This window comes from Microcaecilia unicolor, chromosome 14 (genome assembly GCF_901765095.1).
Source record: "Microcaecilia unicolor chromosome 14, aMicUni1.1, whole genome shotgun sequence".
NCBI classification, from domain to species: Eukaryota; Metazoa; Chordata; class Amphibia; order Gymnophiona; family Siphonopidae; genus Microcaecilia; species Microcaecilia unicolor.
This window is the reverse complement of record NC_044044.1, coordinates 7,002,090-7,026,436: the sequence shown is the minus strand read 5'-3', so window position 1 is coordinate 7,026,436 and position 24,347 is coordinate 7,002,090. Positions and strand designations below refer to the sequence as shown.

Genomic DNA, 24,347 nt, shown 5'->3' with positions numbered 1-24,347 from the left:
GGTTTGGCTTTCCTGGGGGTTTGGAGTGATGCGGTGCTAACGAAATAAAAGGATTGGGTAATTGAAACAGACACTGAAACTCTAGGACCTACGGCCCAAAAAGATTGCCATATTGAGTTTCACTGATTACGACTCTACCTATGAAAAGTTATTCCGTTATTATATTTCATCTGTGTACATCAGTATACTGCACAAGCTGGCATATTTGAATATATAAGTGAGATGAAATAAAAATGCCACCAACAATAAAGAACGACAACGCGGATGCAGCCGCTTGCTCAGTAGGCATATTTTTATCATTCCCACCTTAGTAATTCCCTTATCTCTTATTTGTCCTGTTTCTCTGTCCAAATTAGATAGTAAGGCCTGTCGAGCAGGTACTGTCTCTATGTTCAAGTGTACAGCACTGCGTACGTCTAGTAGCGCTATAGATAACGTAGTAGTAGCTGCATAGGTTTGTTTGCTTTGTTTTGTGGATAAATCTCTCTTGTCAGTCCCCTTCTCCTCTACTGCTAATTCCAGACTCTGTTCCTTTTATCTCGCTGCACCTCACGCCTGGAATAGACTTCCCGAGCCTGTACGTCTAGCCCCGTCTTTGGCCCTTTTCAAATCCAGACTAAAAGCTCACCTCTTTAACGCTGCTTTTGACTCCTAACCACTACTCACGTGCCCTGTACCTTTTTATCCCTTACCTCTTAGTTGTTCTGTCTGTTTGCCTGTCCTATTTAGATTGTGAGCTCTTTGAGCAGGGGCTGTCTATTTATGTATGGTGTACAGTGCTACGTAAGCCTTGTAGCGCTACAGAAGTGAATAGTAGTAGTAGTTTTGAGTGTACTCGAAATGACGGCTGGGAAATAGAGACAACCCCAAGTGGCTTCAACTTTTTGACGTCATGCTGAACCTGTTCTCAGACCCTTTATGGAAGTGGGGACTAGGCTTTTTGTTTTCATTTTTAGAAATTTTATTGCATTTTAATAACACAGGGGTATGAAATACAAATTACAAGAAATAATCAGGTAATCATACCAAAGAATATCAGTGGACAGGTAACAGAGGAAGGTAGGAGGAGGGTAAGGGGGAAGCAGTTTATGAATTCATTCAAAGCAAAACCTGCAATTTACACTCGAGTACTATGAAGAACTCTTAGGTTGTTAAAGGCAGCCACACTTTGTCAACATAGAAGGAATTTCTAACTTTGAGGGCTAAGGATAGCTCAAATTTGTGGATCTGTAAGACAAAATGCCACCAAAAGTGAGTTATCCTTGCAAAAGCCTCTTTCTGGTTCGGTCACAGCAACCTTGTTGGAGAGAGGAAGGTGCCCGTATGTCCCATGATCTCTATCTGCTTCCACGAGAGACAGCAGTAGCCCTAGCAACAGCCCTAGCAACAGCCCAGCGCGAGAAAGCCAGATCCCGAAGTTGTCATCACGCCCACTGTGACGTAACGTCAGCTTCGCAGGGGAGGGGTGGGGGCTCGCCACTAAGGAGGACGCGATTGGCAGGCTGCTGCGCCCGAGACTCCTAACGGAAGTCTTGCGAGGCCGCGCGCCGCAGGCAGTGGGAGGGAGCGCCCCGCCCCTGCCTAAGACCGGCTCCGCGAGGCACCTTCGCCCGTCTCTTTCCCACAGTGTCTCTTGTTTGTTACTGGGTTTAGCTCATCGGTAACATTTTCGGGGGGGGGGAGGAGGAGTTAATCGGTTAAACTTTGAGCCTGCGCTGCTCGGCCTTTTCCCGCCTTCTCTGCTGAAGAGCCCAGACTCATGCCGCCATTCACCAGAAAGTACACGACACCCTCGGGTGAGTCTCCACGTCATTGGCTTTTGTAAATGTTGTTTTATCATAAAAGCATTTCTCCAAAGACAAGCAGGCCAATATTCTCACTGATGGGTGACGTCACGTCGGCCCGGAGGACTTTCCAGCAAAGTCCATGACAAAGTCTTGAATGTCCCCCGTCGCGCGGGCGGATGCAGTGCGCATGCGCGCGTCCACTTTCCCGCCCGCCGCGCGGGCACATTCCTCAGTTTTTTCTTCTCCGCGTCTGAGGTGACACGGAGCTCGACGAGTTCGTCTTCGTGTTCCTCCTGTGCCCGGAGGTGAAGAAAGAAAAAAGCGAAGTATCCTTTTTTTGTTATCTTAGATTGTGTTTCGTTTATAAGTTTCCTTTATTTTAGTCTGCGATTTTATTTAAATCGCTCGGTCGGGTATTTTTCCCGTCTTTTTCTTTTCTTTTTCTGTGTCATTTTTTTTTTTTCTAGACACAATCGCGTCTTTTGATTTGGCAGGGACAATTTTTCCCGAGATGTCAACGAAGACGCCCAGCGGCTTCAAGCCTTGTGCCCGCTGCCATCGGGCCATCTCTGGCACTGATACACACTCGTGGTGTATTCAGTGCCTTGGGCCGGACCACCGCTCGGAGAGTTGTAAATTGTGTCTCGCCATGAAGAAGCGGACACTGCTCTCTCGAGACGCCCAGAGAGAAAAGATTTTTGGGCCCGGTGCTTCGGCGTCGGCGCCGTCGACGTCGGCGCCGTCGACGTCGTCTAAGTCGGCGCCCTCCAAACCGGCGCCGGGCAAGTCGGTGCCGGTGAAGTCGGTGCCGTCGATGATGATGTCTTCGAGGCCGGCGTCGTCGAAGTCGACGTCGAAGGAGGCGTCGGCACCGGGAGACAGGGGACAGGCTGCCTTTAGACCCATGCACGCTGGGAGCAGTGATGCATCGAGTGGGTCTCCACCCGCCTCGGCGCCTCCTGCTGTGCAGGCCCCCCGGGACCGTCCTGCGTCGGACCCGGCCCCGAGGAGACGTGTGGATTCCACGTCCTCCTCTCCGGTGCCGAGGAGTCTCGATGACATGCGTCGGGCGAAGGCCAAGAAGCATCGTCGTCGATCTCCTTCGAGACACGGCACCGGGAGCTCCGGGTCATCGATGCACTCGATACCCGAGAAGCGTCGGTGCCGAGAGGATCGCTCTCCCTCTATTACTGAGGTTCCGACGCGTGGGGTCGCTGGCAGCCGAGTCCCCACTCCCCAACCTCAGCAGACTTTGCCTCTGACACCTCAACCGACCCCGCAGCCTTTTCCGACACCAGCTCTGGATGAGAGTATGCAGGCCATGTTCCCATTTTTCTTGAACATGATGCAGCAGTGGCAATCGGCATCGAGGTTGTCGGTGCCGACGGCGTCGACGGGGCCGGTGTCGATGCTTTCAGAGGCACCGGTGCCGACGGCGTCGAAGGAATCGACATTGCCGATGCCGGATGTTCCTGCATCAGGCCTTCAGCCTGTGGTGAGGTCTGTCTCACCGGTGCCGTCTCCGGTGCCGGTGCCTTTGACTTCCCAAGTTGACTCTCCCGAGGCATCGGAGCAGGAAGCTTCCCCGGAGCCTCAGGGACCATCAACTTCTCGGCACCATCATAGAGGCCATCAAGCCTCTTCGTCGAGACGGGCTCAGATTCGGGCGGCTCTGTCTGAGCTTTTAGCCCCATCTGGTGATACCTCATCCGAGGATGATGAAGGAATGTATGGGGAGTTCTCTGGCGAGGATTCTCAAGGCATTCCATCTGACTCCACTCCCTCGCCACAAAGGCAGCTGTCTCCTCCCGAGAGCTTGTCTTTTTCATCTTTTGTTCGGGAGATGTCTGAGGCCATCCCCTTCCCCGTGGAAATTGTGGACGAGCCCAGAGCCAAAATGCTTGAGGTTCTGGATTATCCATCTCCACCTTCATCTTCTGCCACAGTTCCTTTTCATGAGACTCTTAAGGAACTTATGCTGAGGAACTGGGAGAAGCCTTTTTCAAGTCCAACCGTCCCTAAAAAAGCTGAATCCCAATATAGGATCCACGGGGAACCCAGTCTCATGCAGACCCAATTGCCTCATGATTCAGCGGTGGTGGATTCTGCCCTCAGAAGAGCCAAGAGTTCCAGAAATTTCTCCTCGGCGCCCCCGGGGCGAGACAATGCAACTCTGGACTCTTTTGGGAGGAAGGCGTATCAGGCTGGTCTGCTCGCTTCCAAAATCCAGTCTTACCAACTCTTCACGAGTGTGCATTTACGGAACTCTGTGAGGCAACTTGAGAGTTTAGTGGATACACTCCCTGAGGAGAAAGCTGAACCCTTTCGCCAAGTGATCAGGCAGCAGAAGGCGTGTCGCAAGTTCCTGTCCAGGGGCATTTTTGACACTTGCGATGTGACATCTCGCTTTTCCGCTCAAGGTATAGCGATGCGCAGGCTCTCATGGCTGCGTGCCTCTAACCTGGAGGAAAGAACTCAGCGGAAAATAGCAGATATCCCATGCCGGGGGGATCACCTTTTTGGAGAGAAGGTTGAAGAGGTGATTGATCATCTCTACCAGCGTGACAACGCTATGGATTCTCTCTCCCGCCGGGCGCCTTCTGCAACCACTTCCACTGCTAGGAAGTCTTTTAAGGGAAAGAGAAGTGCTCCCTACGCTTCTAGAAATCGTAGGTACACTCCTTATTCCCGTCAGCCGGTTCAGGCCCGACCCCAGCCCGCTCGCTCTCGTCAGCAGCGGGCACCGAAGCAGGCCCCTGCAGCTCCCCAGCAAAAACCAGGGACGGGTTTTTGACTGGCTCCAGCAGAGCATAGCCGAAGTCAAAGTACCTGTGCCGAACGATCTGCCGGTCGGGGGGAGGTTAAAATTTTTTCACCAAAGGTGGCCTCTCGTAACCTCCGACCAGTGGGTTCTTCAAATAGTCCGGTGCGGGTACACCCTCAATTTGATTGCCAAACCTCCAAATTGCCCACCAGGAGCTCAATCTTTCAGCTCCTACCACAAGCAGATACTTGCAGAGGAACTCTCCGCCCTTCTCAGCGCCAATGCGGTCGAGCCCGTACCACCGGGGCAGGAAGGGCTGGGATTCTATTCCAGGTATTTCCTTGTGGAAAAGAAAACAGGGGGGATGCGTCCCATCCTAGACCTAAGGGCCCTGAACAAATATCTGGTCAAAGAAAAGTTCAGGATGCTTTCCCTGGGCACTCTTCTTCCTATGATTCAGAAAAACGATTGGCTATGCTCTCTGGACTTAAAGGATGCTTACACTCACATACCGATACTTCCAGCCCACAGGAAGTATCTTCGGTTTCGGCTGGGAACACAGCACTTTCAGTACTGTGTTTTGCCTTTTGGCTTAGCGTCTGCACCCAGGGTTTTTACAAAGTGCCTGGCAGTTGTAGCAGCGTCGCTACGCAGACTGGGAGTGCATGTGTTCCCTTATCTGGACGATTGGCTGGTGAAGAACACCTCCCCGCAAGGAACTTTGCAGTCTATGCGGATGACTATTCAGGTGCTAGAGATGCTGGGCTTTGTCATCAATTACCCCAAGTCCCATCTCGTCCCTGTGCAAAAATTGGAATTCATAGGAGCTCTGTTGTGCACACAGACAGCTTGTGCTTATCTCCCAGGACCCAGGGCAGACAGACTTCTGTCTCTGGTTTCCAAAGTGCAAGCATCTCAGCAGATCACAGCTCGGCAGATGTTGAGATTGCTTGGCCACATGGCCTCCACAGTTCATGTGACACCCATGGCACGTCTACACATGAGATCGGCTCAATGGACCCTAGCTTCTCAGTGGTTTCAAGCCACAGGGAATCTAGAGGATGTTGTCCGACTGTCCACCAATTTTCGAAATTCCCTCAGTTGGTGGACCATTCGATCCAATCTGGTCTTGGGACGCCCATTTCAAATTCCTCAGCCTCAAAAAGTGCTGACGACGGATGCATCCCTCCTCGGGTGGGGAGCGCATGTAGATGGGCTTCACACTCAAGGAGCTTGGTCTCTTCAGGAGAGGCATCTCCAGATCAATCTCCTGGAATTGCGAGCGATCTGGAACGCTCTGAGGGCCTTCAGAGATCGGCTAGCCAACAAAATTGTTCTCATTCAGACAGACAATCAAGTGGCAATGTATTATACCAACAAGCAAGGCGGGACCGGATCTCGTCCTCTGTGCCAGGAGGCCGTGCAGATGTGGCTATGGGCCTATCAAAACGGAATATTTCTCCAAGCCACTTATCTAGCCGGTGTACACAACGGTCTGGCCGACAGGCTGAGCAGAGTTATGCGGCCTCACGAGTGGTCCTTGAACATGACTATTGTCAAAAAGATCTTTCGAGTTTGGGGAACTCCATCGATAGATCTTTTTGCTTCCCAGGACACTCACAAGGTCCCTCAATTCTGTTCCAGACTTCAGGCCCACGGCAGACTAGCGTCGGATGCCTTCCTCCTTTCTTGGGGGACAGGACTCCTGTATGCTTATCCTCCCATCCCTTTAGTGGGGAAAACTCTCCTGAAACTCAAGCAGGACCAGGGGACCATGATTCTGATAGCGCCCTTTTGGCCCCGTCAGATATGGTTTCCCCTTCTCCTGGAACTTTCGTCAGAGAAGCCATGGAGATTGGACTGTTTTCCGACCCTCATTACTCAGAACGAGGGGGCGCTTCTACATCCCAACCTCCGGTCTCTAGCTCTCACGGCCTGGATGTTGCGAGCATAGAGGTTGCCTCCTTCGGTCTCTCTGAGGGTGTCTCCAGAGTTCTGTTTGCTTCCAGAAAAGATTCCACACATAAGTGTTACTCTTTTAAATGGAGGAGGTTTGCCGTCTGGTGTGACAGTAACGGTTTAGATCCTTTCTCTTGTCCTGCACAGACCTTGCTTGAGTACCTTCTGCATTTATCCGAGTCTGGTCTTAAGACTAACTCGGTCAAAGTTCACCTTAGCGCTATCAGTGCTTATCATTCACATGTTGATGGCTTGCCGATTTCTGGACAGCCTTTAGTCATGCGTTTCATGAGAGGTTTGTTTTTGTCAAAGCCCCCTATCAAGCCTCCTCCAGTGCCATGGGATCTCAATGTCGTTCTCACCCAGCTGATGACAACTCCTTTCGAGCCACTGGATTCCTGCCATCTGAAGTACTTGACCTTGAAGGTCATTTTCTTGGTGGCTGTTACTTCAGCTCGTAGGGTCAGTGAGCTTCAAGCCCTGGTAGTTCATGCACCATTCCTTGTCTTTCATCATGACAGAGTAGTCCTCCGCACCCACCCAAAGTTTCTACCGAAGGTGGTGTCGGAGTTCCATCTGAACCAGTCAATTGTCTTGCCAACATTTTTTCCCCCTCCTCACTTGAGCCCGGGCGAAAGCAAGTTGCACACTTTGGACTGTAAAAGAGCACTGGCCTGTTACGTGGAGCGGACGCGCCCCTTCAGAAAGTCCGCCCATCTGTTTGTTTCTTTTAATCCCAACAAGAGGGGAGTTGCTGTCGGAAAACGCACCATCTCTAATTGGCTAGCAGATTGCATTTCCTTCTCTTACGCCCAAGCCGGGCTGACTTTGGACGGTCATGTCACGGCTCATAATGTTAGAGCCATGGCTGCGTCGGTGGCTCATCTAAAGTCAGCCACCATAGAAGAGATTTGCAAAGCTGCGACGTGGGCTTCGATCCACACATTCACATCACATTACTGCCTTCAGCAGCATAGCCGACGCGACAGTCGGTTTGGGCAGTCGGTGCTGCAGAGTCTGTTTGGGGTTTAGAATCCAACTCCACCCCCCTAGACCCATGTTTATTCTGTTCCAGGCTGCACTCTCAGTTAGTTGAATTTGGTTTCAGGTCAATTTTGTTTTTTGTCCTCGCCGTTGCGGGACCCAATTGACCATTCTTTGTTGTGTTGAGTGAGCCTGGGGGCTAGGGATACCCCATCAGTGAGAATATTGGCCTGCTTGTCTTTGGAGAAAGAGTAGTTACTCACCTGTAACAGGTGTTCTCCGAAGACAGCAGGCAATATATTCTCACAACCCTCCCACCTCCCCTTTGGAGTTGTATTCCTCTAATTCTAGTAATTAACTGAGGAATGTGCCCGCGCGGCGGGCGGGAAAGTGGACGCGCGCATGCGCACTGCATCCGCCCGCGCGACGGGGGACATTCAAGACTTTGTCATGGACTTTGCTGGAAAGTCCTCCGGGCCGACGTGACGTCACCCATCAGTGAGAATATATTGCCTGCTGTCTTCGGAGAACACCTGTTACAGGTGAGTAACTACTCTTTTTCTCACGTGGAACTCGGTTATATGTGATGCTGCGCATGCGCGGTAAGCCCATGTACGCCTACCGACGCTTCAGCCATCTCTCACGTCCTTACGTTCGATACACTACTGCGCAAGCGCGCATACGCTGTCAATCCAAAGATGTTGGTTTTTACCTAACTTCCTTGCGTTGATCGAACCCAAGGGGCGTTAGGTAAAACCTCCAATCTCCTTGGCCCCAGCCCTCGCGCTTGGAATGAGGTGCGTGCGCACGCTTTGCACGTGTTATTAGTGCTCTCGTCCGTCTTGAACAAGGAGGTTTAATAGACGGGAGTGGGAGTGACCCTATGTAGCCCACTGTAAGCAAGGAAGCCAGTTAGGACAGTCTAAGTTTCCCCTTAACAGCGCAGCCGTCATCCCCGTTCACTCAAAACAAATCAAGCAAACCCATGAGCTGCTGAATCCACATTGTCGTTTTGTTTTTCTCTTTCTTTTTTTTTTTTTTAATTGTTGGTCTATCTGTAAGAAGTATAAAGCTGTTTTACTTGGATGGGCAGTGGCTTAAAAGGTGGAGAAGAGTAGAAATAACAATTGACGATCTCTAAGAGAGCTTCAAAAATTGTTGTACTGGTAGAAACAGACATTTGAAACTCTGTATTTTGTGCTCAGTTTTCTACCCTAAAAACTAAATACACACAGAATATCCTCACTGAAATGTAGCCATCTGTATTGTTCACAATTTCCTGATGGGTTCATCTTAAATGTTGTTCCAATCTGCCTTGGGAAGCCTGGTGTTATAAAGATAATGGAATATATTGAAATTAAATGGAAGCAGAATTGAACTCGCCTTTCATTGAGGCACATCTTCATCTGTTTTGTGCAAGTTTGCCTTTTAGATACACAAATGGATTATTCTGTTTGAGCATGTTTCAGAGACATGTGATTTACAAATCAAAATAATACAAATGTTTTCTGTCCAACAGATCTCTCATTTGTTGAAACATAACTAAAAAGCCCCTAATGCAGTCCATTAGTTTTGTTATTGTGATGGCTTATACTGTGCCAAACTGAAAATACAGTGAGAATAATAGTTCAGTAAAATCCAAACCTTATTTTTAATGTTTTAATCATCTTTATTAAAAGCAAAACATGGTGGTTGGGTAAGCTTCATACAGAACAAGAAAAAAAACAGTAAACCATCCTGATTCTCATAACATGTCTGTTTTAGTGGCCTCATTACCAGGAGAAAAAAAAAATCTCTGCACTAATATAACACATGCTAAGGTGTCCCTGTAACCAGCCCATCCCAATGACACACAAATTAAGATTTATAACAAATTACTAGACTCTACCTATGAAAAGGTATTCTGTTATATTTCCTCTGCGTACATCTGTTTACTACACAAGCTGGTATGTTTGAAAATATAAGCGAGGTTAAATAAAAATGCTAACCAACAATAAAGAATGACAAACGTGGATGCAGCAGCTCATAGGTTTGCTTGATTTGTTTTGAGTGAACGGGGATGACGGCTGTGTTGGGAAGGGGAAACTTAGACTGATGTAATTGATGATTTCTGCTGTCATAGTAACATAGTAACATAGTAGATGACGGCAGAAAAAGACCTGCATGGTCCATCCAGTCTGCCCAAGACAAACTCATATGTGTATACATTACCTTGAATTTGTACCTGTCCTTTTCAGGGCACAGACCATATAAGTCTGCCCAGTAGTATTACCCGCCTCCCAACCACCAGTCCCGCCTCCCATCACCGGCTCTGGTACAGACCGTATAAGTCTGCCCTCCCCTATCCTCGCCTCCCAACCACCCCCCTCTTCCCCCCAACTGCTCCACCACCCAATTTCAGCTAAGCTTCTGAGGATCCATTCCTTCTGCACAGGATTCCTCTATGCATATCCCACGCATGTTTGAACTCCGTTACCGTTTTCATCTCCACCACCTCCCGCGGGAGGGCATTCCAAGCGTCCACCACCCTCTCCGTGAAAAAATACTTCCTGACATCTTTCCTGAGTCTGCCCCCCTTCAATCTCATTTCATGTCCTCTTGTTCTACCGCCTTCCCATCTCCGGAAAAGATTCGTTTGCGGATTGTCATTTACTATGTTTCAGCGTTCTGATGTCACTTCATCTCCTGTCTATTAAACCTCCTTGTTTTTGAACAGCTTGTCAGCTTTGCTGTTTGTGTACAGCGACATCTAGTGGTAGTCTGCTGATTTGGTAGCTCACATAATTAATATGCATTACAGATATGCCTAGAATCTGTCCAATGTATGCAAATTTTTCTTATACATGGGTAGGTACCCCTCCAGGTTAGTAAATAGTTTCCTATGCCTTAAAGGATCTTAACTTTGTACCTGAGGGAGTGGAGGATTCATTGTTTTGTCCCAACATCATAAGGAATATTTGTGTGATTTAAATGCTTTTTCCCTGGTTCTTAGCCTGCTGTTCTAATCATTAGACTCCTCATGAACTCTTTTTGGTCCCTCTGATCCATACGATTGTCAGGCTGACAAAAGAAAGAAACTACTGGTAAGACTGCAGACTCAAAAGGGTGAATTTGTTAATTGTTTCTGCTCTCAACACCACATGTCCTGCACTTATGTTCTCCAGAACTGCCACGTTTCCCAGTTCCAGGAGGCAGACGTTTTAGCCAGTCTTGGTTTTGAATAAAGGCCAACTAAATTTCGGATTTTGGCCAAAAATGCCTTGTGTATTTTCAGCTGAAACCCATAACTTGTATCCCAAAAGCAGTGTGGTGGTTGTAGTCCTGGACCTTACCATTCGAAACTGCTGCTGCAGATCCCTAATACATCAAACAAGGATTGCCAGCACTGACTCAAAATCTCACATGCTCTGACAATGTCTGAATTACCTTTTGCTTTGCTGTTGTCAATGCTACACATACTCTGACATTGTTAGAATTTGCTTTGCTGTTGTGTCAATGCTACACATACTCTGACAACGTCTGAATTGCCTTTTGCTTTGCTGTTGTGTCAATGCTACACATACTTTCACATTGTTTGAATTTGCTTTGCTATTGTGTCAATGCTACACATACTCTGACAATGTCTGAATTTGCTTTGCTGTTGTGTCAGTGCTACACATACTTTGACACAATAGCAAAGCAAAACGCAATTCAAAAATTGTCAATGCGACACAAACTCTGACAACGTCTGAATTGCCTTTTGCTTTGCTGTTGTGTCAATGCTACACATACTCTGACAATGTCTGAATTTGCTTTGCTGTTTTGTCAATGCTACACATACTCTGACAACGTCTGAATTGCCTTTTGCTTTGCTGTTGTGTCAATGCTACACATACTTTCACATTGTTTGAATTTGCTTTGCTATTGTGTCAATGCTACACATACTCTGACAATGTCTGAATTTGCTTTGCTGTTGTGTCAGTGCTACACATACTTTGACACAATAGCAAAGCAAAACGCAATTCAAAAATTGTCAATGCGACACAAACTCTGACAACGTCTGAATTGCCTTTTGCTTTGCTGTTGTGTCAATGCTACACATACTCTGACAATGTCTGAATTTGCTTTGCTGTTTTGTCAATGCTACACATACTCTGACAACGTCTGAATTGCCTTTTGCTTTGCTGTTGTGTCAATGCGACACATACTCTGGCAATGTTTGAATTTGCTTTGCTGTTGTGTCAATGCGACACATACTCTGACATTGTTTGAATTTGCTTTGCTGTTGTGTCAATGCGACACATACTCTGACAATGTCTGAATTTGCTTTGCTGTTGTGTTAATGCTACACATACTTTGACACAATAGCAAAGCAAAACGCAATTCAAAAATTGTCAATGCAACAGAAACTCTGACAACGTCTGAATTGCCTTTTGCTTTGCTGTTGTGTCAATGCGACACATACTCTGACAATGTCTGAATTTGCTTTGCTGTTGTGTCAATGCGACACATACTCTGACAATGTCTGAATTTGCTTTGCTGTTGTCAATGCGACACATACTTTGACACAATAGCAAAGCAAAACGCAATTCAAAAATTGTCAATGCGACACATACTCTGACATTGTTTGAATTTGCTTTGCTGTTGTGTCAATGCGACACATACTCTGACATTTGTTTGAATTTGATTTGCTGTTGTGTCAATGCGACACATACTCTGACATTGTTTGAATTTGCTTTGCTGTTGTGTCAATGCGACACATACTCTGAATGTCTGAATTTGCTTTGCTGTTGTGTCAATGCTACACATACTCTGACAATGTCTGAATTGCCTTTTGCTTTGCTGATGTGTCAATGCTACACATACTCTGACAATGTCTGAATTGCCTTTTGCTTTGCTGTTGTGTCAATGCTACACATACTCTGACAATGTCTGAATTTGCTTTGCTGTTGTGTCAGTGCTACACATACTTTGACACAATAGCAAAGCAAAACGCAATTCAAAAATTGTCAATGCGACACAAACTCTGACAACGTCTGAATTGCCTTTTGCTTTGCTGTTGTGTCAATGCTACACATACTCTGACAATGTCTGAATTTGCTTTGCTGTTGTGTCAGTGCTACACATACTTTGACACAATAGCAAAGCAAAACGCAATTCAAAAATTGTCAATGCGACACAAACTCTGACAACGTCTGAATTGCCTTTTGCTTTGCTGTTGTGTCAATGCTACACATACTCTGACAATGTTTGAATTTGCTTTGCTGTTGTGTCAATGCGACACATACTCTGACATTTGTTTGAATTTGATTTGCTGTTGTGTCAATGCGACACATACTCTGACATTGTTTGAATTTGCTTTGCTGTTGTGTCAATGCGACACATACTCTGAATGTCTGAATTTGCTTTGCTGTTGTGTCAATGCTACACATACTCTGACAATGTCTGAATTTGCTTTGCTGTTGTGTCAATGCTACACATACTCTGACAATGTCTGAATTGACTTTTGCTTTGCTGATGTGTCAATGCTACACATACTCTGACAATGTCTGAATTGCCTTTTGCTTTGCTGTTGTGTCAATGCTACACATACTCTGACAATGTCTGAATTTGCTTTGCTGTTGTGTCAGTGCTACACATACTTTGACACAATAGCAAAGCAAAACGCAATTCAAAAATTGTCAATGCGACAAACTCTGACAACGTCTGAATTGCCTTTTGCTTTGCTGTTGTGTCAATGCTACACATACTCTGACAATGTCTGAATTTGCTTTGCTGTTGTGTCAGTGCTACACATACTTTGACACAATAGCAAAGCAAAACGCAATTCAAAAATTGTCAATGCGACACAAACTCTGACAACGTCTGAATTGCCTTTTGCTTTGCTGTTGTGTCAATGCTACACATACTCTGACAATGTCTGAATTTGCTTTGCTGTTTTGTCAATGCTACACATACTCTGACAACGTCTGAATTGCCTTTTGCTTTGCTGTTGTGTCAATGCTACACATACTCTGACATTGTTTGAATTTGCTTTGCTGTTGTGTCAATGCTACACATACTCTGACAACGTCTGAATTGCCTTTTGCTTTGCTGTTGTGTCAATGCTACACATACTCTGACATTGTTTGAATTTGCTTTGCTGTTGTGTCAGTGCTACACATACTCTGACAATGTCTGAATTTGCTTTGCTGTTGTGTCAGTGCTACACATACTTTGACACAATAGCAAAGCAAAACGCAATTCAAAAATTGTCAATGCGACACAAACTCTGACAACGTCTGAATTGCCTTTTGCTTTGCTGTTGTGTCAATGCTACACATACTCTGACAATGTCTGAATTTGCTTTGCTGTTGTGTCAGTGCTACACATACTTTGACACAATAGCAAAGCAAAACGCAATTCAAAAATTGTCAATGCGACACAAACTCTGACAACGTCTGAATTGCCTTTTGCTTTGCTGTTGTGTCAATGCTACACATACTCTGACAATGTCTGAATTGCCTTTTGCTTTGCTGTTGTGTCAATGCTACACATACTCTGACAACGTCTGAATTTGCTTTGCTGTTGTGTCAGTGCTACACATACTTTGACAACGTCTGAATTGCCTTTTGCTTTGCTGTTGTGTCAATGCTACACATACTCTGACAACGTCTGAATTGCCTTTTGCTTTGCTGTTGTGTCAATGCTACACATACTCTGACATTGTTTGAATTTGCTTTGCTGTTGTGTCAGTGCTACACATACTCTGACAATGTCTGAATTTGCTTTGCTGTTGTGTCAGTGCTACACATACTTTGACACAATAGCAAAGCAAAACGCAATTCAAAAATTGTCAATGCGACACAAACTCTGACAACGTCTGAATTGCCTTTTGCTTTGCTGTTGTGTCAATGCTACACATACTCTGACAATGTCTGAATTTGCTTTGCTGTTGTGTCAGTGCTACACATACTTTGACACAATAGCAAAGCAAAACGCAATTCAAAAATTGTCAATGCGACACAAACTCTGACAATGTCTGAATTGCATTTTGCTTTGCTGATGTGTCAATGCTACACATACTCTGACAATGTCTGAATTGCCTTTTGCTTTGCTGTTGTGTCAATGCTACACATACTCTGACAACGTCTGAATTTGCTTTGCTGTTGTGTCAGTGCTACACATACTTTGACACAATAGCAAAGCAAAACGCAATTCAAAAATTGTCAATGCGACACAAACTCTGACAACGTCTGAATTGCCTTTTGCTTTGCTGTTGTGTCAATGCTACACATACTCTGACATTGTTTGAATTTGCTTTGCTGTTGTGTCAATGCGACACATACTCTGACAATGTCTGAATTTGCTTTGCTGTTGTGTCAATGCTACACATACTCTGACAATGTCTGAATTTGCTTTGCTGTTGTGTCAATGCTACACATACTCTGACAACGTCTGAATTGCCTTTTGCTTTGCTGTTGTGTCAATGCTACACATACTCTGACATTGTTTGAATTTGCTTTGCTGTTGTGTCAATGCGACACATACTCTGACATTGTTTGAATTTGCTTTGCTGTTGTGTCAATGCGACACATACTCTGACAATGTCTGAATTTGCTTTGCTGTTGTGTCAATGCGACACATACTCTGACAATGTCTGAATTTGCTTTGCTGTTGTGTTAATGCTACACATACTTTGACACAATAGCAAAGCAAAACGCAATTCAAAAATTGTCAATGCGACACAAACTCTGACAACGTCTGAATTGCCTTTTGCTTTGCTGTTGTGTCAATGCTACACATACTCTGACAATGTCTGAATTTGCTTTGCTGTTGTGTTAATGCGACACATACTTTGACACAATAGCAAAGCAAAACGCAATTCAAAAATTGTCAATGAGACACAAACTCTGACAACGTCTGAATTGCCTTTTGCTTTGCTGTTGTGTCAATGCGACACATACTCTGACATTGTTTGAATTTGCTTTGCTGTTGTGTCAATGCGACACATACTCTGACAATGTCTGAATTTGCTTTGCTGTTGTGTCAATGCTACACATACTCTGACAATGTCTAAATTTGCTTTGCTGTTGTGTCAATGCTACACATACTCTGACAATGTCTGGATTACCTTTTTTATTTATTTATTTATTTATTTATAATTATATTTATATAGTTACAAGTTAAATCACTTGACAGAAAAATAATGCGAATACAAACAATATCTCTTAGGAAATTTAACACATATAAGTTGAAATTCCTTATTAGCATCATAACAGTCCACAATTTGGGAGTCCAAAAATCCAACTAAGGAGATCAAAAGGAAAAAGAAAATACAAACCATTCATTAGATCAAGACGTAAGCGTTTGCAAGCTAGTTATATTATATCGTTAAGAGACTTATTTTTTTTTATGAGATGTTATAAATAAGGACAGTTGCGAAGGGTCAAAATATACATACTTTACAGATTGATATGACACCAAACACTTGCAGGGATATTTTAAATAAAAAGTTTCCCCAAGTTGAAGTGTTTCCTGTTTCATTTGTAGGAATTTCTGTCTACGCTTTTGTGTCTCTCGTGCCAGGTCTGGAAATACTCGAACTAATAATCCTTTAAACATTTTTTCTCTAACTTGAAAAATTTTTTTTAGTAGCCAGATCTTATCTGTAAGTAATACAAAAGTCACTATTAGAGTAGATGGTGTTACTTGTTCTGAATCAGATGTTTCTAAAAACGCCAAAACATCTAGGGGCTGATTATTTCCTTGTACTTGTATATTCTTTTCAGTCTTTATAGGAATGTAGAAAGCCTGTGTCATTGGAGGAATAAGATCTTCATTTATATTTAGAATTTCTTTACAATAAAGTTGTTGTGTCAATGCTACACATACTCTGACAATGTCTGAATTTGCTTTGCTGTTTTGTCAATGCTACACATACTCTGACAACGTCTGAATTGCCTTTTGCTTTGCTGTTGTGTCAATGCTACACATACTCTGACAATGTCTGAATTTGCTTTGCTGTTGTGTCAATGCTACACATACTTTGACACAATAGCAAAGCAAAACGCAATTCAAAAATTGTCAATGCGACACAAACTCTGACAACGTCTGAATTGCCTTTTGCTTTGCTGTTGTGTCAATGCTACACATACTCTGACAATGTCTGAATTTGCTTTGCTGTTGTGTCAGTGCTACACATACTCTGACAATGTCTGAATTTGCTTTGCTGTTGTGTCAGTGCTACACATACTCTGACAATGTCTGAATTTGCTTTGCTGTTGTGTCAGTGCTACACATACTTTGACACAATAGCAAAGCAAAACGCAATTCAAAAATTGTCAATGCGACACAAACTCTGACAACGTCTGAATTGCCTTTTGCTTTGCTGTTGTGTCAATGCTACACATACTCTGACAATGTCTGAATTTGCTTTGCTGTTGTGTCAGTGGTACACATACTTTGACACAATAGCAAAGCAAAACGCAATTCAAAAATTGTCAATGCGACACAAACTCTGACAACGTCTGAATTGCCTTTTGCTTTGCTGTTGTGTCAATGCTACACATACTCTGACAATGTCTGAATTTGCTTTGCTGTTGTGTCAATGCTACACATACTCTGACATTGTTTGAATTTGCTTTGCTGTTGTGTCAATGCGACACATACTCTGACAATGTCTGAATTTGCTTTGCTGTTGTGTCAATGCGACACATACTCTGACAATGTCTGAATTTGCTTTGCTGTTGTGTCAATGCTACACATACTCTGACAATGTCTGAATTGCCTTTTGCTTTGCTGTTTTGTCAATGCTACACATACTCTGACAACGTCTGAATTGCCTTTTGCTTTGCTGTTGTGTCAATGCTACACATACTCTGACATTGTTTGAATTTGCTTTGCTGTTGTGTCAATGCGACACATACTCTGACATTGTTTGAATTTGCTTTGCTGTTGTGTCAATGCGACACATACTCTGACAATGTCTGAATTTGCTTTGCTGTTGTGTCAATGCGACACATACTCTGACAATGTCTGAATTTGCTTTGCTGTTGTGTTAATGCTACACATACTTTGACACAATAGCAAAGCAAAACGCAATTCAAAAATTGTCAATGCGACACAAACTCTGACAACGTCTGAATTGCCTTTTGCTTTGCTGTTGTGTCAATGCGACACATACTCTGACATTGTTTGAATTTGCTTTGCTGTTGTGTCAATGCGACACATACTCTGACAACGTCTGAATTGCCTTTTGCTTTGCTGTTGTGTCAATGCTACACATACTCTGACATTGTTTGAATTTGCTTTGCTGTTGTGTCAATGCGACACATACTCTGACAATGTCTGAATTTGCTTTGCTGTTGTGTCAATGCGACACATACTCTGACAATATCTGAATTTGCTTTGCTGTTGTGTCAATGCTACACATACTCTGACAATGTCTGAATTTGCTTTGCTGTTGTGTCAATGCGACACATACTCTGACAATGTCTGAATTTGCTTTGCTGTTGTGTCAATGCGACACATACTCTGACAATATCTGAATTTGCTTTGCTGTTGTGTCAATGCTACACATACTCTGACAATGTCTGAATTTGCTTTGCTGTTGTGTCAATGCGACACATACTCTGACAATGTCTGAATTTGCTTTGCTGTTGTGTTAATGCGACACATACTTTGACACAATAGCAAAGCAAAACGCAATTCAAAAATTGTCAATGAGACACAAACTCTGACAACGTCTGAATTGCCTTTTGCTTTGCTGTTGTGTCAATGCGACACATACTCTGACATTGTTTGAATTTGCTTTGCTGTTGTGTCAATGCGACACATACTCTGACAATGTCTGAATTTGCTTTGCTGTTGTGTCAATGCTACACATACTCTGACAATGTCTAAATTTGCTTTGCTGTTGTGTCAATGCTACACATACTCTGACAATGTCTGGATTACCTTTTTTATTTATTTATTTATTTATTTATAATTATATTTATATAGTTACAAGTTAAATCACTTGACAGAAAAATAATGCGAATACAAACAATATCTCTTAGGAAATTTAACACATATAAGTTGAAATTCCTTATTAGCATCATAACAGTCCACAATTTGGGAGTCCAAAAATCCAACTAAGGAGATCAAAAGGAAAAAGAAAATACAAACCATTCATTAGATCAAGACGTAAGCGTTTGCAAGCTAGTTATATTATATCGTTAAGAGACTTATTTTTTTTTATGAGATGTTATAAATAAGGACAGTTGCGAAGGGTCAAAATATACATACTTTACAGATTGATATGACACCAAACACTTGCAGGGATATTTTAAATAAAAAGTTGCCCCAAGTTGAAGTGTTTCCTGTTTCATTTGTAGGAATTTCTGTCTACGCTTTTGTGTCTCTCGTGCCAGGTCTGGAAATACTCGAACTAATAATCCTTTAAACATTTTTTCTCTAACTTGAAAAAATTTTTTTAGTAGCCAGATCTTATCTGTAAGTAATACAAAAGTCACTATTAGAGTAGATGGTGTTACTTGTTCTGAATCAGATGTTTCTAAAAACGCCGAAACATCTAGGGGCTGATTATTTCCTTGTACTTGTATATTCTTTTCAGTCTTTATAGGAATGTAGAAAGCCTGTGTCATTGGAGGAATAAGATCTTCATTTATATTTAGAATTTCTTTACAATAAAGTTGTTGTGTCAATGCTACACATACTCTGACAATGTCTGAATTTGCTTTGCTGTTTTGTCAATGCTACACATACTCTGACAACGTCTGAATTGCCTTTTGCTTTGCTGTTGTGTCAATGCTACACATACTCTGACAATGTCTGAATTTGCTTTGCTGTTGTGTCAGTGCTACACATACTTTGACACAATAGCAAAGCAAAATGCAATTCAAAAATTGTCAATGCGACACAAACTCTGACAACGTCTGAATTGCCTTTTGCTTTGCTGTTGTGTCAATGCGACACATACTCTGACATTGTTTGAATTTGCTTTGCTGTTGTGTCAATGCGACACATACTCTGACATTGTTTGAATTTGCTTTGCTGTTGTGTCAATGCGACACATACTCTGACATTGTTTGAATTTGCTTTGCTGTTGTCAATGCTACACATACTTTGACACAATAGCAAAGCAAAACGCAATTCAAAAATTGTCAATGCGACACAAACTCTGACAACGTCTGAATTTGCTTTGCTGTTGTGTCAATGCGACACATACTCTGACAATGTCTGAATTTGCTTTGCTGTTGTGTCAATGCTACACATACTCTGACAATGTCTGAATTGCCTTTTGCTTTGCTGTTGTGTCAATGCTACAGATACTGTACTCTAACAATGTTTGAATTGCCGTGCTCAGTCAGGGCACAAGGGCTGACTTCCCCAAGTCATAAGACCCACACAGATTGATGGTACACGCATTAATTCATTGGTATCTGTGCAAACAAATGATATTTGTGAACTTAAAAGTTTTAGGTGACCATTCCTCATTTTCAAAGCACTTAAACTTGCAAAGTTCCATAGATTTCTATGTAACTCTGTAAGTTTAAGTGCTTTGAAAATAGGCCTCAAAATGAACAAATTCTACTCGCAAATGGCAGCCCCAATATTTATTTTTGTTACATTTGTACCCCGCGCTTTCCCACTCATGGCAGGCTCAATGCGGCTTACATGGGGCAATGGAGGGTTAAGTGACTTGCCCAGAGTCACAAGGAGCTGCCTGTGCCTGAAGTGGGAATCAAACTCAGTTCCTCAGTTCCCCAGGACCAAAGTCCACCACCCTAACCACTAGGCCACTCCTCCACTCCAATATCACATTTACCAGGGGATAAAGGCAACAAGTCAATTTCAGACCGATTTTTGAGGGGGTCCCATTTTAGGTGTGAGCAGGATTATTTCTTATGACAGGTCTCTGTTTCTATTACATTCTGAACAGAGGTTAGCATGGTTAAATAGAGTAGGACGATAGTAAGAGATGTGGGGAAAGGATTGGAGTGTGGGTAGTACTAGTGGTGTGGACAGTGATGTGCTGGAGCGGGCTCTCACGGGCTTGCGAGAGCCGTTTGTTAAGTTTTTAAGAATTTTGGGAGCCGGTTGTTAAAGTAGGCCTCCCCATGGCTATTCTAACAACTGACTCCCAAAATGTAAGCTTGGGCCCCCTCCTGAATTCTCTTTTACTTTGCTGGCAGTGATGCTGGCCCCACCAGCCAAGTAAATAGACTGCTGCTGCTCCCTGCTCCTTGTTTCTGACTCTGAGCATCAGGCTGAGACTTTTCATGCAAGCACAAGAAGGTTCCATCATGCTGCTCAGAGCCAGAAACAAGCAGCAGAGAATGGTGGCAGTCCATTTATTGGCTGGTGGGGCTCGGCAAAGGTATGCCTAGCGTGCCCGCACAAGGGAGGGGAGAGAGAGGCATGTTCCCCCCCCCCCCAAATAAAAGAATTTCAGGGCCAGCTATGCCCAGAGAGAGAGCCCGTTGTTAAAAATTTACCAGCACACCCCTGGGTGTGGATTAGATTCGAGATTTAAATTGGGGCGTTTGGGTAGGCTTGTTTGAAGAGGTAAGTCTTCAGCACCTTTCGGAAGGGAAGGTGTTCATTGGTTTTTCGAATATGTCAAGGAATGGCATTCCAGATCTGTGACTGAATGTGGAAGTTGACTTCTTGTCTTTTTTCCTATCACCTCCTTTCAGAAGCCACAGCAGCACTGGGGCTCTTTACGCCTTCCCAGCTTCTTTCTGGCAAATCCAGTGAGCAGCATTGGTGCAAGAGTCAGAATCATAGTGATGATTATTTACTGACACACACCGGTCTTCTTCCGTGGACCCCGATACAGAGAACCTGCAACAGAAAACAAGAAGGTAGAAGAGCTTGGATTTATTATGGACTCAGAGCACTGAAAGCAGCAGGAGGTCAAAGAGGGGTGACTCCTGAGGGGAGTCAAAATTAGGCAGGAATTGGAAGGAACCACACTGATGAGAGGAAGAAACAGAGAAGAGGAGGAAGCAAGAGCAGGGGGAAGGCAGCACCATCTCATCTTATAATGCGGTATGAGATTTGCAGATTAGGGATGTGTGGCTAATCAGACCTTTGGGGCTTTATAAACTATATAGAGAAATCAGAAGAAAAGTGATGGGAGAGAAAAACATCCCAGGGAGACCTTACAGTTTTCCACTGACTGGGGAGCCGTCCACCCAGGTCCAGGAGTTCCCCGGTGACGGGATGTGAAGTCCAATCCAATGAGGTGTTTTGTGTGTCTTATTCTGTATGAAACCCTGTGCAAACAGGTAGAAGACATTGTACATCTCAGTACAAGAAACCCCCAAACAAGAAAAAGGCAGAATAGAGACAGTTCAATGCCCACCAGCACCCAAGGAACGTTATGTTCTGTACCCAGCTTAATGTTAACAAGTATTTGGTAAACACAAAATATCCTTGGCATCTTCCGTCCCTTGGACGTACAACCTCATGTGAACAATGGTATTTATTTTTTTATTAGGATTTATTCACCACCTTTTGAAGAAATTCACCCACGACCGTGTGCAGCAAGTACAACTCAGACATAGGCCATAAACAGTCACAGCATTAAAATATTCAAGTAACTGTACATATTATAACATAGTCTGCTACTTATAAAGTCTACACAATACACATTAAAAACATTTTAATAGACAGCAGAGGGGTGTAAGTGGAGGTGGAGAATAGAGACAGATAAGAATCAGAGGAATTAGATAGAAATAAGACAGACTAATTTAAGGAAAATCCAGTTCCACGTTTCAACTGCCATGGGGCTCTTCTTCAGACTTGTTCATTTCTTACTTAAGAGATCACTTAGATATGCATTAGATAAATCCTTGAATCTATGTACCATCTTCAGTGCCTGACTCTGTCCATTGCTAACCAGCCCTTTCCTTTACTTTTCTCACATGTTTCCCTAAACCTGACCACTCTTTACTTTTTCATGTTTATCCTTTAGTTCCTGAGGACTCTGGATTTAGTGTGACCCTCAGTGACACTGATGATGTGGTAGATATGAGAACTCACCCTCTCCTCCTGGTCCTGTATCACTAGGAGCTCAGATCCCCTCCGTTTACAGTCCTCAAGGCTGCTGCTCCAGCTCCTGTCCTCTTTAGAGAAGTAATAACACTTTCCCCTGTGCAAGAACCAGTCTGAGGGGCAACGCTCAGCCACAGATCCTTCTCCAGGAGGAACAGAAAGTGGAGGGGTGATAGAAGGGTCTAGGAGTTAATAAATAGTTTACATAAGATATACAATCTGTTAGAAAATGTCACAATTTATTTTAACATAGAACTGCAGTGCTACATAATAACCACACAGTGGCACTACAACTCCACTATTAATGGGTGTGGTGGAATTAGGACAGCACTTTTCAAACCTTTACAAATAAAAGTTAATCAATAAACCAAGCTGGACCCCCTGGCTTGAGAAACGGGGTTTTAGGTCTCAGTATCAGCTTATATTCTTTTTCTTGTTTTATTTTTATTTAATCAAGTGGTCTAACAAAACAGCTGCACTACTTTATCTCAAATCTTGGTATTTTTAAAAATCTTCTTTTCTCCTTATCTCATTCCTTTGAGGGCCTTTCACTAAGCTGCACTACAAAGTGGCTGTGGTGTCAGTATAGTGGGGCTTTCCCACGCCCTGAGGCCACTTTTAGACCAGCTGGAGGGGGAGGAGACCTTGAGTCACTTCATGGGAAAAGGGACATTACAGCATTAGATACCATTGGGCCAGCTCTGCAAATGTACAAGAATCACAGGGGCTGTGTGACAGGGTCACTTCCAGCGCCAGCTCTATGTTTCAAAGATGTTATAAGTTTAGCTAAGAGACAGAAGATGTGACCCATGGAGACTGAAGATGTGACGCATCAGAATTTGCTTCTATCGGGTTATGGCACCAGGATCCTTTATGTTCCTCAGCCATTCCCCTTACCAAACTTCAGTCTGCTGTTTAAGGCCATCCAGGCCAATGCTGTGCTTGGTGCAGCCGTCCAGGGCCTTGTCTCCACCCAGCACTTACCATTTCCTTTTTTACATATCTCACTTTATCCCTTTTTCCTGTGGATAAAGCTTACCACCTCATAGTAACATAGTAAATGACGGCAGAAAAAGACCTGCATGGTCCATCCAGTCTGCCCAACAAGATAAACTCATATGTGCTACTTTTTGTGTATACCCTACTTTGATTTGTACCTGTCCTCTTCAGGGCACAGACCGTATAAGTCTGCCCAGCACTATCCCCGCCACCGGCTCTGCCACCCAATCTTGGCTAAGCTCCTTAGGATCCATTCCTTCTGGAACGCGTGTTTGAATTCCGTTTCATAGTAACATAGTAGTTACCGTTTTCATTTCCACCACCTCCCGCGGGAGGGCATTCCAAGCATCCACTACTCTCTCCGTGAAAAAATACTTCCTGACATTTTTCTTGAGTCTGCCCCCCTTCAATCTCATTTCATGTCCTCTCGTTCTACCGCCTTCGCACCTCCGGAAAAGGTTCGTTTGCAGATTAATACTTTTCCAAATATTTGAACGTCTGTATCATATCACCCCTGTTTCTCCTTTCTTCCAGAGTATACATGTTCAGGTCATCGTCTCTCCTCATACGTCTTGTAACGTAAATCCCTTACCATTCTCGTAGCTTTTCTTTGCACCGCTTCAATTCTTTTTACATCCTTCGCAAGGTACGGCCTCCAAAACTGAACACAATACTCTAGGTGGGGCCTCACCACCGACTTATACAGGGGCATCAACACCTCCTTTCTTCTGCTGGTCACATCTCTCTCTATACAGCCTAACAACCTTCTAGCTATGGCCACCGCCTTGTCACACTGTTTTGTCGCCTTCAGATCCTCAGATACTATCACC

At 44.0% G+C, this 24,347-nt stretch overlaps 2 protein-coding genes across 2 annotated transcripts in view; one reads left to right on the top strand and one right to left on the bottom strand.

Moving 5' to 3' along the window:
* The window catches only part of LOC115457560 (killer cell lectin-like receptor subfamily B member 1B allele B), a 567,620-nt gene that overhangs the window by 248,317 nt on the left and 294,956 nt on the right, over nt 1-24,347 (bottom strand). The window lies entirely within an intron of this gene.
* The window catches only part of LOC115457558 (killer cell lectin-like receptor subfamily F member 1), a 322,410-nt gene continuing 319,155 nt past the window's right edge, over nt 21,093-24,347 (top strand). Inside the window, exon 1 of the mRNA XM_030187013.1 lies at nt 21,093-21,323. Within this exon, the coding sequence (XP_030042873.1) occupies nt 21,110-21,323 (214 nt within the window). The 5' untranslated portion in view covers nt 21,093-21,109. The remainder of the gene's footprint in view (nt 21,324-24,347) is intronic.